Genomic DNA, 15268 nt, shown 5'->3' with positions numbered 1-15268 from the left:
GTGTGTCTGTGATGCTGTGCTTCAGAGCCACTTATAAGAGCGACGGCCATTCAGCGCTTGCACGGGAAGCTGAATCAGCCAGGGTCCCAAACCATCGCTACGGTAAATATTTTTAATATTGGATTGATTTATTTATTTTATTTTATTTTTCAATTTAAATTTGGTTGATTTTTTTTTTTAAAAAAAAAATATATAAGATTACAACTCAGACCTACTCTAATATAGATTAAGAATATTTTGCATTTATAATGAGGTTAGTAATGTATTGTTACCTGTAAATGTTTGACTTTTGTGGATTGAGTTGTGAACTTTATTTGAATTACTCGAGTTATTATCCCGACCAATTCGACGAAATTCAAGTTGGTCTAAAAGATTTTCCCATTTCAATTCAACCCATATCGCTCATTTTTATGGTTAAATTATGAATATGATTCTCGATCGAGATTTAAACTCTCGAGAATGTTTGACTAAATTACATTCAAATACTAAATATACACGACATTTTCACATGTCAATGGATGATAAATATAAATATAATAAAAATGGTAAACATTGTAACTTTTAAAAGATGGAAAGTGCATATTTATTATAAGAATTAATTCTTTAATTTTTTTTGTATAGAAATATTGACATCTAAATTATATTGAAAAATTTTGAAAAATTGGAAAAAAATTTAGTGCAATGGTACAAGAAGGACCATTTATCGTACGAGAAAACCCTAAAGTACCCTCGCAGATCACGTATTTGTTTCCATTCACATTATATATTTTTTCTGACTATTTAATATTTTACTGTTACGAGATTCTACATAATTCTTAAACAATGTTGATTTACAATAAATAATACCTGGACGGGAAAACTTGTTTTTCAACCTTATCCCACATGATGTCATCTCTAATCAGCTATAACGGTTGACTTTTTTTTAATACGAGTGATGATATGAAAATTTAAACTCCTAAAAAAAAGTACATACGGACTACTATTGAGCTAACCCAACTTTAATAGGATGGACGTTTTTTTTGCTTCAAACTTGTGATTCGTATGAAGAAGTGTTATTATGTTAATGTTTGGTAGTTGGTGTGTTCTTATGAGTAAAAAAAAAAAAGGTCAACTAATGCGGCAGCTTCTCATCATAATTCTTTGGGCGCACGGCAACTTTGTTGTGGAGGACTTAGAACTTTACCCACAGTCAAAGGAACCCTAAAAAGCCCTAAATTCAAATACCCTAAACCTCATTCATACATATATTATATATATATAGGTCTATAAAACGTTCCAACCCGTCCAAATCCAACTCACAAACACCTCTGGTGCAAAGAAATGCACTCATTCCCACAACCCTTTTCGTTCTTTTGTACGTTCGTATTAGCCAAAATTAGATTCAGGGTTTTATTACTCACTCTCGAGTCGTCTAATTCCATCTTCTGTTCTTGCTTTTCCACTCGAGCAACCCTATTTTCACCTTGAATTGGTCAAGATATGCAAAAAAAATTTAATTTTAGCAAATGATCCGATCTAGAAACCGGAGGTCTATATCTAACAAATACTGCAGATCATATGTATCGGTCCAACTAGATCGAACCCTAAAATTATATCGAACAAAGCAAGAACATGCACGACATTATTGAATCATGAGTCTTGATTGTAGTGATGGGGAAGTATTTATGATCCCCAATCTTGTTAATGTGACTTAACTACTTTGAAACATAGTCATCTTTTTTTAATAAGGCAATTGGGATATGTCTTGGATCCAAATAAAGATTCAATCATGATGTTAGATCTTATTGTAGATGAAACTAAATATATGAAATGGTTGATTCAAGATTTGCATGTTGTTGTCAACTTTGTATGATAATCATTATTATGTGTCTAAATATATATTATTGCTTTTTTTTTCTTTACTTACTTGGTAAGTATGTATATATATATATATATATATATATATATATAAAATATTAAAATTTTAAAACTTACGTTAAATATTATATTATATTTTGGCTTATGAAATGTTACGATATTGTAATTTTTTTTTTTATCAAAATTCTATTGGAAAATGTAAATTATGCACTACATCTTTTTTAACGAAGATTTAAAAAAAAAAATGTATTAAACATGGAAAAAAAAAACATGCAGAGAATCTTCGTTCTAATCCCTATGAAAATAAACGAAAATAGGGATGGAGATTGAAATAACAGACAGGGACGAAGATAGAAAAAGTTTTGTCATTTGTCATCTCCTCTCTGTTACACGTGTTAGGTTGAATGACAATGTAACCTATATGAGTCATGATTTCATGTATTTATAGATGTGTACCATGAGGATTACAGTGTAACAAACCATGAAATCATAGATTTGGTAACAAGCAGTAAATCATAGATTCTCGGTAACAAACAAGTAAAACATTTGGTAAAGAAATTATAGATTTGATAACAAACAGTAAATCATAGATTCTCACAAACAAGTAAATCATAAATTCTCACAAACAAGTAAAACAGATTTGCACAAACGAGTAAAACAGATTCTCTGTAACAAACAAGTAAAACATCATAGATTCTCCCAAACGAGTAAAACAGATTCTGGTAACAAACAAGTAAAACAGTAGATTATCTTACTATGTACAGATATGATCTATTCTACTCTAATTCTAGTAAAATTTTAGCATAAATTCGATGTATAATGAATATATTCAGAGCTACATCTTAAGAAATTTCGTGAACGAAATGTAATGCTAAAATTCCGATAAAAAAGAGATACAATGAAAATGAAGAGATCAAAATGGTCGAACTAAAATTTTAAAAAAGAAATGATCTAAATATGCATTATATAAACCAAAAAAAAAAAAATTAAAGAAACCCAACATTTTAATTTTAATCATTTGTGTTTTAGGTTTGAAACCCTAAAACCTCTCAACATACTCAAAAGAGAGCATGAAAACAATGGCACCTACCCAATTGAGTACATTTCCAACAACAATCAATAGTTCCATTCAAAGCTTCCTTTGGAGGTCTTTGCATGCTTCATATTAACTAGTTTATATCTTAATTAATTACCCTCACCCCCCACTCCTTTTAAATCATGATACCGACCTATTTACGTCACCGAGATAACATGAAACCACTCCATGTTCAATCTCGTGATCTTGTTGTTATTATTATTATTTTAATCTTGATCGGGTATAATGTCAAACTTCACAATATCGAGTAATTGAGATAGCTCATATGCGACCAGTCCTTACAAATGTGGAGGTTAAATTGAAATGCGTAAGGTTTAAACTAATATGAAAGTTGAAGTTATTATCTACCTCTATTTTCTCTGTTGCATGTTCGAGACCAATGTTATGAACGACAAGTGAGCTCATTCTAGATGGAGTAATCGAGTGAGCTGCAATGTCCGACGATACCCTGTACCTTGAAATGACGTCAAAACATATGGGTCATGTTAATTGAGAACCAAAATGAGACGATGAGATGCAACACCGTATCAAGAGACCTTGGCCCCGAGTACAGGCAAAGTCGAGCCGAATGATTTGGCCTAGTATAGAGGCAAGGTGGCGTCTGTGGACGAACAAACTTGAATTCCACACAAGTGATATTCAATTGACGAAAACAAACCTCGCCTAAGTTTGATGAAGCCACAAAGTCGGAACAAAAAATGAATATAGAGCTCAAGTTACCCTTAAAGCTTATCGTAAACATGTCAAGATTAGACACTGTATAGTTAAAAAAGTATAACCGTACGAAAGTCAAATGAAAATTATTAATTATTTTGACGAGAAGATAGATAGGAATAGAAGTCAAATGGAAAAAGAATATTGTGGTTCATATTTATAGTGAAAGTCATTCCAAATTGTCAAATATATTGGAAGAGGGAATATCAAATATATATATAAAAAAGAGGAATGGAATCCATGAAATTACTTTACATTTATAAACAAGATATTATGCTTATGTCTAAACTAATAATAATAATAAACAAACAAACAAATAAATATATTATTTATAAATTAAAAAAAAAATTGCACACATCCCTTCATATGCATACGTGTGTGTTTATGAGAGAGGTTCTTATTGGGACAATAATTGTGTTCGTGGTCATAGAGCTTTTTTTTTTTCATTTTTCATTTTTTTAAAAAATAATTTTAAGAGAGAGATATGATTTGATTATCCTAACGAAATAGATTAGAATAAAACAAATCACTTAATTAAAGAGATCAAGAGGGATAGGGATAGGGATAGGGGTAGGGGTAGGGGTAGGATTTCAAAGTTTTTATTAAAAAAATTAAAAAAGAAAACTAATGAACTACGTGTACGAAGACAAAAGAGAGTCCCCTATTGATATGGTTAAGTTAAGATAAGAACATGATTATGATACCACTGATGAGGCAGCAATCTCTACAATGATACGATATTCTCTACTTTAAGCATAATCTTTTCTCAAAATATCTCATACCAATAAAGATAATGTCTTTTACTTATGTACCCAAAAGAGAACATTGCAGAACTCCAACATTCAATAGGTTTTTTGAACGTTTAACGTCGTGCTTAATAAATACCTTATATATAAAACATTAACAGTTCAAAGACTTACGGATACGAAATTAAAGGCTATGAACTTAAATATCAAATACTTTCTAAAGTTTGAAACTTACACATATTTCATAGGAATCGTAAAATTTAAAGACTAAATTTGTAATTTTAATCCTAAAAAGATATGAAAATATGAAAGATGAATTGGAATTCCATGTTAGGGACCCAAAATTCGAACCTTAGGAGATATATCATAATGAGAGTTGATGATGATAGTGGGATGCAGCCCCCAATTAGATTCGACAAGTCTCAAAGGGCTTAGAATAACATGTGGTAGAGGAATCAAACTTACCCTTTTCTTTTCTTAATCATGTGAAATATGCTCAAATTTTAACTTTAATCCTTCAACTTTTATAAAGTTCATCATTCCAATGGGAATTACTTTTCCCCCTTGTCTCTTCTTTTAATTTCTTTTTTCCATTTCTTTTTCTTAGATGAGAGCAGCATCCATTATTTTAAACGGATGGGCGCTCTAGACCATTTTGATTCACTTCATTGGTCTAAAATCATTTTAACTATGGACTATTGGCCTCCCTCTACAATCGTTTTGATCTACGACTTTTGTGGTTTTGAGAGAAAATGTGTTGGTAAGAACTAAAATTCTGTAGTGTTCATGAAGTACCTACTCTTCAAGATCAAGTTCAAGTTCAAATCCTCACGTTCATATTCAAATTATAATATTAAAGAAAAACTAATAAGAATCATTCACATATCAACTTGAATATCACTCAACTACTTAAGGTATATGAACTTAGCCAAAAGATCAAATATTTGAATTCCTAGCTCCAAAAGAAGAAAAGAAAAAAACAGTAGTTTCAAGATAAATCGTGTAAATGTTTCACCATCCTTCTATTCACTCCTAACAATCTTTAGGTAAGGTTAGCTTCCACAAATTTGAATTTCTAGTTCAAAAAAAAAAAATATAGAAATTTCAAGTGAAGTCGTGTAAATGGAGCCATGTTAGCTACCTTTCACCATCCTTCTATTCACTCCTAACCATCTTGATTTGTAGCATACTCGATCAAACGGGTGATTTTCTCGCCTACTACAGATCCCATACTACCCCCCATAAACTTAAAATCGAAAGAAGTTTTTACGGGATCCCTATCTACCAAAATTTTGACTTCTCCTAACCATCTTTAGGTAAGGTTACTTTCTTAACCAAAAAAAAAATCAGATATTTGAATTCCTAGCTCCTAGAAAAAAAAAATTCAAACTCAAGTGGGAACCAGAGTTAGCTAGCTTTCACCGTCCTTCTATTCATTCCTACTATTCATTCCTACCCATCTTTAGGTAAGGTTAGCTTTTACCATCCTTTTATTCCTGTCATTGAATTAGCTAAGATTCTTTTCATTCTCTTTGAAAGTTTTGTTCTCCTGGAAAATATATACATAGCTAACACTAGCTATCACCATCCTTCGATTCCTATTGATCTATAGCTTTCTTTCTCTTTTTCATTCAACAATTTATGGAGTGAAGATTGAACAGTCAATCTTATCAATGATGTTTTTGTCCATTAAACTATACGTTTGGCCTATTAATCTATAGCCAAAGTTGCTTCCAATATAAATAGTACTAGCTTTCACCATATTATTTGATTCCTAACAGGCAATATAACTCAAGTTAACTATTACTATCCACATACCGACAGAAATCCACAGTCGCGGGTCTAAGAAGAGAAAAATAAGAAAGAGGATTATGTAATATGAGAAACAGTAAGCAGCCACATTGCATTAGTCAAAAGCAGACAAAAGCCGTAATAGTAATTATGAACATAGAGCCTTACTTTCCAACTTGGGTTTTAATCCTGCTATATTTAATTCTCCAACACTCATTTTTCCACATACATCTAGACATCAAGTAAATTAATTCCGTTAATAAATATTGTCCGCTTTGATCCGTTACGTATCGTTGTTAGCCTCATGATTTTAAAACACGTCAAATAGGGAGAGATTTCCACACCTTTATGAGAAATGCTTCGTTTTCCTATCCAACCAATGTGGGATCTCACAATCTACCTCCCATGGGGCTCAGCATCCTCACTGGCACACCGCCCGATGTCTGGCTCTAATACTATTTGTAACTGTCCAAGTCCACCGCTAACAAATATTGTCCGTTTTAGCTTGGTACATATTACCGTCACCTTCACGGTTTTAAAACACGTCTAATAAGGAGAGATTTTCACACCCTCCTAAAGAATGATTCATTCACTCTCCAATCAATATGGGATCTCACATTTAGTATCTACGATCACAAACCAAACAGGTTGCAAGTAAACAAATAATCGGTTTTCTGTGTTTTTTTTTTTTTTTTCCCTTTAACTTTTCAATTTGAATGTAAGAGTGGAAAACAAATATTTGATGTTAGAGAAAATAATTGGTGTTTTATCCGCGGAGCTCCGAAAATCAGTTTTATACAGTTACACGATTACTTCTATGGGGTGCAGGCTTGGCATTCAAGTGTGGGAATGTTAAGTCTGCAGTTTAAGAGGAGCACTTAAAAGAAGTTTAAGCTAACCAAGTCTGTCCAGGTACAGGAAGCCTAACCTTAGAAAAATTGCGTGAATTGTTAGGAATCACGACTCTCCACAATAGTATGATATTGTCCACTTTGAGCCTAAGTTCTCATGGCTTTGCTTTGGGCTCCCCCCAAAAGGCCTCATCTCAATGGAGATGTATTCCTCTATTTATAAACGCATGATCATTCCCTAAATTAGGGAATTAGCCAACGTGGGACTCACTCCCAACAATCCTCAACATGAATTAGTGGGTCTGGAATACTGCCAAAACCAATAGGATTGTCTAATAAATCTTGGATCGACAAACCAATAGAAGAAACATGGGTTCGAATCTTAATCTAAACTTGAAACTCAAACCTTCACTTCAAACACTCCTTTGAAGTTGGTTTTTCTAAACAGAAATGAAGACTTACAAAAAGTAAGCTATAAAGATCCTAAATTTGTGCAGTTCTTGCTCACAAGCTAGTAACTGGTTCTCTGTAGATGTAATATACTAATCTAATGGGCAAAAAAGTGTCAATTTCATAATAACAAATCTTCAATACCTGAAGCCAAATGCCCAAACTCCCTATTCTGCCATAGGCAGTGCCCGGATACGTATTTAATGTCCCTGTTCATTCAACATGATAACCATTTAATTTTTTGTTTTTGAAAATTAGGCCTATCTATACTTTTTCCACCAATTGGTTTGCTTATTTTGTTGCCTGATCCAAGTCAAGTTTTGAAAACTATGCCATCCATTGAACGATTCACGGCTGATGGAACAAAAAGAAAAAGATGCAATGTCCCTGGCTACATAACTGTATTCATAACTCTACAGCACATGTATTCTAATATTTTTAAGGGGCAACAACGGAGAGAAATGAAGAAACAGGACTAAGAAGTGAATGTTAGGGATCTCGGATCTCCACGATGGCATGATATTCTCTACTTAGAGCATAAACTCTCGTGGTTTTACTTTTTGTTTCTCCAAAAGGCCTCATACCAATAGAGATGCATTCCTTACTTATAAATTCATGATCATCTTCTTAATTAGCCATGATGGGACTCTCCCAACAATTCTCAATAGTAACTTGCTGGTAGAATTCTAAGTGAAAGCTTTTTAAAGGAATTCCACTCCCTACTCTGCTTGCTTCTGATTCCCTACGAGCTATTTGACGATTATACTTTTTTGAAGGGTTGGAAAACTAAGAGACCACTTTGTGTTTTCTTATCCTTTTCCCGCTCTAGGAGTAGTAGCAGCACAAAAAGAAAGATTCGGATTCTTGACCCAAGCAACGGTAAAGGATAAATGTTTCATTTTCTAGGCTTTTGGAGAGAAATTTGAGGGGGTTTTCAGCGGTTAGGTCCCACAGAAGGACACACTTGGAAGCAAACAAAATGTCAATTCATATTTCTAATTTCTGCAATACCAAGGAAAAAAAAGAACTCAGATCTCAAAGACACTGAAAGAGTTAAAGGCCACAATTATCACTACCAGAACAAGATGACAAACATTTGATCCACAGAAAAAAAAGAAATCGAGTATGTTGACTATGCAATCTGGATTCTGTTTAATGTGTTCATATGCCTTTGTAGATTTCACGTTCTTGATAGATCGAAAAATGGATGAAAATAAGGCTTCATTAACAGTCAGATCCACTACGAAACCATCCAGTTCATTTCGTTACCTAAATCACTGCTCCAATTTCAGAAACAGAACGACTATCAAGCCGTCTTTTCAGATTCTTAGTCATTATCGAAAAAGCGAAAGCAACTAAAATCAATCTGAATTTCATCTAATTCTTCTTCATGCTTTTCTATAAGATTCTAATCAGAAAATTCCACAAGAACAAGGAAAACGCATTTTCTTTGAACTCCAGTAGTAGAAAACAGCTCGACGAGTATTTTACCTGCGAACTAAGTGCTTTAATTAGCGCTCTACTCCTTCGTGTTGGAGCAGAGATCATCCATTGCTGAGCTGCTTCGATCAAGCGTACAACGGCCCACAACATCTCTGGAATCTCAGCAGCACACAATGGATTATCTCATTCACAACTAAGGCCGTCCGAAGCCTTTGGTTAAAATTAATTTTGAAAAAATTACAAAATTTTAAATTATATAATTTTTTGTAAATTAAAAATTTTAAAAATTCAGTCATTTCCTACGAACAAATTTTAAAGTTTTATATATCATTACACATATATTTCATAATGATTTGATTAATTTTTAAAATGCTCAAACTATAATTATTTGTTGGACGATGAAAATCCCACGGCTAATTTAGGGAATAATCACAGGTTTATAATCAAGGAATACTCTTACCATTGATGTGAGGCTTTTTGGGGAAACCCAAAGCAAAGTCACGAGAGCTTATGCTCAAAGTGAACAATATCATACTATTGTAGAAAGTCGTGTTCATCTAACGTGGTATCAGAGTTATGCCCTAAACTTAGCCATGTTAATAGAATGCTCAAATATCGAACAAAGAATCAGAGTCATGCCCTAAACTTAGCTATATTAACATAGAATTTTCAAATATCGAACAAAGGATATACTTTGTTCGAGGCTCCAAAGAAAGGAATCGAGCTTCGATTAAGGGGAAACTTATAGTATACTTATGCTCAAAGTGGACAAAATAATACCATTGTGGAGGGAGGCTTATAGCATACTTATGCTCAAATTGGACAATATCATACCATTGTGGAGAGTCGTGTTCGTCTAACACTATTTATTTGACTTTACTTACATTATTTGAGTATTTGTATTGACTACTTATGTTCTATTTATTTTGACTCAAATTATTAATATTATTCAAGTATATGTAGTAATGTGTTAGTGTATTTAAATCACATATGGGTTAAACAAATTATGGCTAAAAAATAAAAAACGATTATTTTTAATGTTTAAAAAAAATCTATCTTTTTAAAAGGTCAATAATTCTCTATTTCCAATCCAATGATTCAAGACAGACATCGAAGAAGATGCCCAGAAACTTGGGCCTGAAATGGGCCTGAAATCAGAGCTTAATGGGCACATTGAAAGCCCATGGAAAGAGAAATCTTTCTGAAATGAGAGACAGAATGAACATCAGCATAGATTCTGTTATCCCTACTATCATAAGTCACATAGAGAGGTCTAAATTGAAAGAAAAAGAGAGGCAGAGATGCAATTCCATTAAGCTATACCCCATCACAAATACTGTTCTTGTATCCGAGCTCGGTTCTCTTCCCACCATAATCTCGCATGCATTTCTCCGAACTTTTCTCGACTGGATCAAAACGAATCGAACTATGGTCAGATTTTTTAGGTAAGTCAAGAACAAGATGATTCTGAACACAGACCTTGACTATGGTTTCCAGCTTAATATACCAACCAAGATGAACATATGACAATTGACAATACAGTTTGTTTAAGATCAAGCTGTAAGTGTTGTTTAAGAGGCTAAATTCTGTACCAATTTATCATAGACTTGTTAAGTAGAGACAGTTTCTTTACCTGAATCGAATGCGTCTCAGCTCCCTCGAGCCACCCGGAAGAGACCGGATGGTGATATAGACTCCTGATTCGTCCTGCTCGATCCATTCAGTCTCCAGATCACTGGCATTACTTACAGAAAAATCTTCTGATTGGTCTCCCTCACTCGTCCTCACAGAACCATCTACAGATGGTGTCTCGATCTTGGCGTCGTTTGCACTGGAGGGTTTCATGGATGAAGCTAAATCATAGCCATGAGTGGGTTGGTTAGGATGGTGATCAAGTGACTCGGATAACGAGTTTCCCATTGGGCGATCGGAGGTTTGAGGAAGCCGCTGGTTGGTCAAATGTCGAGTAGCGGGGCTGTCCTTGGCAGATTCAATCTTGGAGCCCTGGAAAAAAATATTGCTCTTATCATTCTAATCTGCAAACATGACCGAAAGTAATTTTAACCATTTCAAAACTTCGACTTATATCACGATTAGTACGATGCTCAAAACTCACCTCGTCTTCCGACAGTGGAGGGGATGGCGGGAGGGGAAAAGCTTCGCTGTTGAACCGCTGGACATTATACAACTCCATAACCTTCTCATAATTTTCCGCCCACCATCTTTCAGCTTGCCATTTGTTGAACAATTCACGGCTGATTGATGAAAGAAAACGAGTCTTAGCAATCAATCATAAGCAATTACAGGAAGATTGAATGCGTTAATGATATTCAAATTCATGATTCTCATACCCACAAGCATAGAAAAGAAGGGAATGAAATAAAATGTTTAATCCAAACCAAATCACAAGACTCCACTTCCTAAGCTTATTTTACAGGACAAGGTAAGTACAAATCTTATTGGGAAGCAATCTGGAGAAGTTTCATAGCACCAGAGAACAAACTATCCAAACATTTTCAGTCTAATACCATATCAAATCACCAATTAATCTAAGGGTAAATTTAGTTATGGCAATCTTCAAACAGTGTATAAACCTTAAGCACACGGGTAGCAGATATTGTCTTCTTTGGGCTTTTCCTTTCGGGTTTCCCCTCAAGGCAAAACGCGTCTGCTAGGGAAAGGTTTCCACACCCTTATAAAGGGCATTTCGTTCTCCTCCCCAACCAACATGGGATATCACAATCCACCCCCCTTCATGGCCCAGCCTCCTCACTGGCACTCGTTCCTTTCTCCAATCGATGTGGGACTCCCACCAAATCCACCCCCTTCGGAGCCCAACATCCTTACTAGCACACCACCTCATGTCAACCCCCTTCGAGGAACAGCCTCCTCGCTGGCACATCGCCCGGTGTCTGGCTCTAATACCATTTATAACAGCCCAAGCACACGATAGCAGATATTATCCTCTTTGGGATTCCCCTCAAGGCTTTAAAACACGTCTGCTAGGGAAAGGTTTCCACACCCTTTATAAGGGTGTTTGGTTCTCCTCCCCAACTAATATGGGATATCACAGACACAATCTGACAAGCAAGTGAACCACTTCCAGACAAATTGATGTCTTCAGCAACAGTTGAAATCCAAATGATTTACCTGAAACGAATTCGTTTGAGATCGTTTCCTCCTTGTGGAAATGAAACGAAAGTGATAAGCACACCAGGCTCCACCTGCGCTACCCATTCCTTGGGTTCGTCTTCTTCCATGAAAACAATCTCAGTTCGTCCACTCCCTGAAGCTGGAGTTCCTTCCCCACTTGACAGAGCTTTCAATCTGGCCTCCATTTCCTTTCCCCATTGCCTTGGTGTGGAATTTGAACTCCCATTCCGCCTGTAGGGACAATGAAACCTCGCCGAATCTGATGCAGAATCAGATTCTGCATATTTATACTTGCGGTTATCGCTCGATGAACCTGAACATGGCTTGCAGTTCTTGTAAGCTCCCGAGGCTTTCAGTGCGATGTCCTTGATCTGAAAGTAGAAGAAATAATTTCAGCCATAAACATCAATTTGACAGTAAAATGAGCTTTCAAGAAAGTAAAAAACAATCGGAACACGTCAATTTCGCATTGATTCATCATAAGAATTCCTTAACACATCATCTGGCCTCTTTTCCCCAACTTCGAAAATCGAACAATTATCTTGTTCCTCAATTTTGATTCCAGAGAAAGTGAAGGAAAATGAAAACGAAAGAACGTAAATATCTTCAAAATGTTCAATCAACAACGATTCCATAAGATAAAATTTCCCTCCAAATTGTACGAACCAAGCAGCCACAGACTTCATTTCCTTGAAATTTCGGAGAATAGAAACAGAAACACAGAAAGGAAATGTTTACCTGAGCAGTGAGGGCCTTGATTGTTTGTTTAGTCCTCGGTGTAGCAACGGATTCTTCTCCCTCCTGCTGGTGCAGAGATCCATTGTTGTGTTGCTTCGAGCAGGTTACGCACGTCAACATCTCTGGTACGGAAAGCAACAATCCACTGAATTTTTTAACGCGAATGACTTTAGGCGAACCGAGTTCGAGAAGCTCAGTAACTGCGCAGAATCACAAGATCTTGTCTCTTATAAACTAAACCAAGATCAAAAAGTAACTAAGAAAAAGAAGATTAAAATCGAAAGGCTTAAGGAATACGGAAGAATAAAGCAATGGAATAAAAAAGAAAGAAACAAAAAACAGAAAAGCAAAGCAAATGGAATGGAATGAAGAGAACTATTCACCAGTAGCAGGACAAGACAAAAGGCAAAAGATCAAACGATCACGTCCAGCAGTCGCTTTCCATAACTTTCAATCAGGACCCGTAGAAAGAGAAAGAAACCGATTATGGAGAAGAAGAAGAACGAAAAAGTCGATTGGATTGGAAGTAATCGAATCGAATCGAATCGTCGGGATTAGAAAAAGAGGGTTTCGTGGCTACGAAACTTTAAGCGCGCGCGCACACACACACATTCATCAGATTCTTCCTTCCTCCATTCCTCCCTTCAATCGCTTTCATTCCAGCAGACTTTAATCTCTCTTTTCTTTTCTGCTTTTCCTTTTCCGACGATCAGCGTGAAAGCCAGTTACGAGGAGTGAAACGCACTCAATGTCTTCTTCTTCTTCTTCTTCTTCTCTCAGTGGACCATTGAGATTTGGGCTGCAGAAACGTACAGAGGTACTTCTCTACACTCCATAACGCTTGCTCCGGCGCGAAGCAACGCAGAGCCGCCCTATGTGGCTATGTATTGAATGCGTAGCGCAGCCGTGGACCTCCGCCGCCGCCTCTGCAGAAAGGAAGAAAGAGGAGAGGCGTTTTTGTGTTTGGGAATTTGATATGATTCAGACACGAGGTTGGTGACCCACTCACGTGCACTACCAACATTTTTGGATCTAAAATAAAATCAAAAGAAAAATAAATAAATCAATTCAATCCACTAACTTTCCACTCCTATCCATTAAAATTTTTATTACTTTATCGCCGAATAAATCTAAATTAATATTTTTATGTTTTTATAAATAAAATTTTAAATGCATAATTATATTTTAAAAAATATATTGTTTCACGTTCTAAACTTTATATTATAAATTATATATATTATATGGTAAAGTAGCAATTATACCAAAAAATAAAATAATAATAATAATAAATTTAAATTAATTAATAACATAAAAATTCATTTAATCAAATTGATATTAACTTTTCATCTAACCAGACAGTAATAATTTACCTTATTCACAATGGGTTAAATACTATAGAAAATAATCGGGCTTCCTTGCTAAAATATTATTTCGGGAATGGCTTAGTTTTAGGAAATTACCGATGGTAAAAAAAAAATATATATATATATATATATTAAAAGCTATAAATTAAATTAAATATTAATTATAAATATATAATTAATTAAGGTAATTTAAATTTTGAAGAAAGAGACAAGAGATTGGCTGTCATTTGGGGGGCGTAGAGGGGAAGGGCTTCCCAAGCCGCTTAGGGACCGAGTCGACTTGGGAGAAATAAATGGCTTAGCGCCATCTCCACGCAAAACCAAACGGGACGGAACCGAAGCACTGAGCGCACCGTTTTTGTCGCCAGTTGTGTTTCTAACCCAAATCCAAAATATTCCGTTTCAATAATTATTATTTTAATTCATTAAATTTTGTGTTTATGTTTTTATTTTTTTTTAAATACCTAACCAATCTAAAAATATATATATATATTTATATTTATTTAATTATTAAATATTTAAAATTTTAATTTTGTGTCTAATAAAAAGATATTTGATATATTAGCTATAAAAATAAAATTTCCAGTAAATTCTTGAATTTCAAAAAAAAAATTTGTGGCATAAGTTAAAGTTTTATTATATACCGCTAGTAGATATTGTCACATTGAGCCATTACATATCATCATCGGTCTCGCTATTTTAAAATGTGTCTGTTAGAAAAATGTTTTCACATCTTTGTAGGAAAATTTCATTCTCCCCTTCAACTGTCGTGGGATCTCACGATTCATTTCTCTTAGATACCCAGCGTTGCTAGTACACTGTTAGACGTCTGGCTCTGATATCATTTATAACAGTCGAACTCATAACTAACAAATATTGTTATTTTAGCTCGTTACGAATCACCACCATCCTCAGAGTTCGACACATTTTAAAGTTCAAATGTAATTGAAAGACTAAATTAGTAATTGAAACTTCTCGTTAATATTATTATATACTAAAATAATAAAATTGAATATTTGGGGTATATAATAAGTATGTTTTTTCTAAAATTGTAGAGGAATGATT

At 34.6% G+C, this 15268-nt stretch overlaps 1 protein-coding gene and 1 long non-coding RNA gene across 3 annotated transcripts; both read right to left on the bottom strand.

The window, feature by feature from the left end:
• Positions 1-3436: 3436 nt before the first annotated feature.
• On the bottom strand, positions 3437-9172 carry LOC111455892. Its single transcript, XR_002712649.1, has 2 exons — positions 8997-9172; positions 3437-3709 (listed from the first exon to the last, which is right to left on the bottom strand). It is a non-coding gene; the product is annotated as an uncharacterized LOC111455892 (long non-coding RNA).
• A 907-nt stretch (positions 9173-10079) lies between these two features.
• Positions 10080-13822, bottom strand: LOC111456580 (protein Brevis radix-like 3). 2 transcript variants are annotated; one of them, XM_023098509.1, is made up of 6 exons: positions 13223-13822; positions 12840-13073; positions 12099-12472; positions 11065-11203; positions 10582-10952; positions 10080-10354 (listed from the first exon to the last, which is right to left on the bottom strand). In XM_023098509.1, the coding sequence occupies exons 2-6, from the start codon at positions 12957-12959 to the stop codon at positions 10276-10278; spliced, it is 1083 nt and encodes a 360-aa protein (XP_022954277.1). In that variant the 5' UTR covers positions 12960-13073; positions 13223-13822; the 3' UTR covers positions 10080-10275. The 2 variants fall into 2 exon arrangements, with proteins under 2 accessions (XP_022954277.1, XP_022954276.1); XM_023098508.1 differs by having other exon boundaries at positions 12840-13039.
• Positions 13823-15268: the final 1446 nt, after the last annotated feature.

The sequence above is a fragment of the Cucurbita moschata genome, unplaced genomic scaffold (genome assembly GCF_002738365.1).
Source record: "Cucurbita moschata cultivar Rifu unplaced genomic scaffold, Cmos_1.0 Cmo_Scf00018, whole genome shotgun sequence".
NCBI lineage: Eukaryota > Viridiplantae > Streptophyta > Magnoliopsida > Cucurbitales > Cucurbitaceae > Cucurbita > Cucurbita moschata.
Note: the sequence above shows the minus strand (reverse complement) of the source record. Positions and strands in the feature narration are given on the sequence as shown.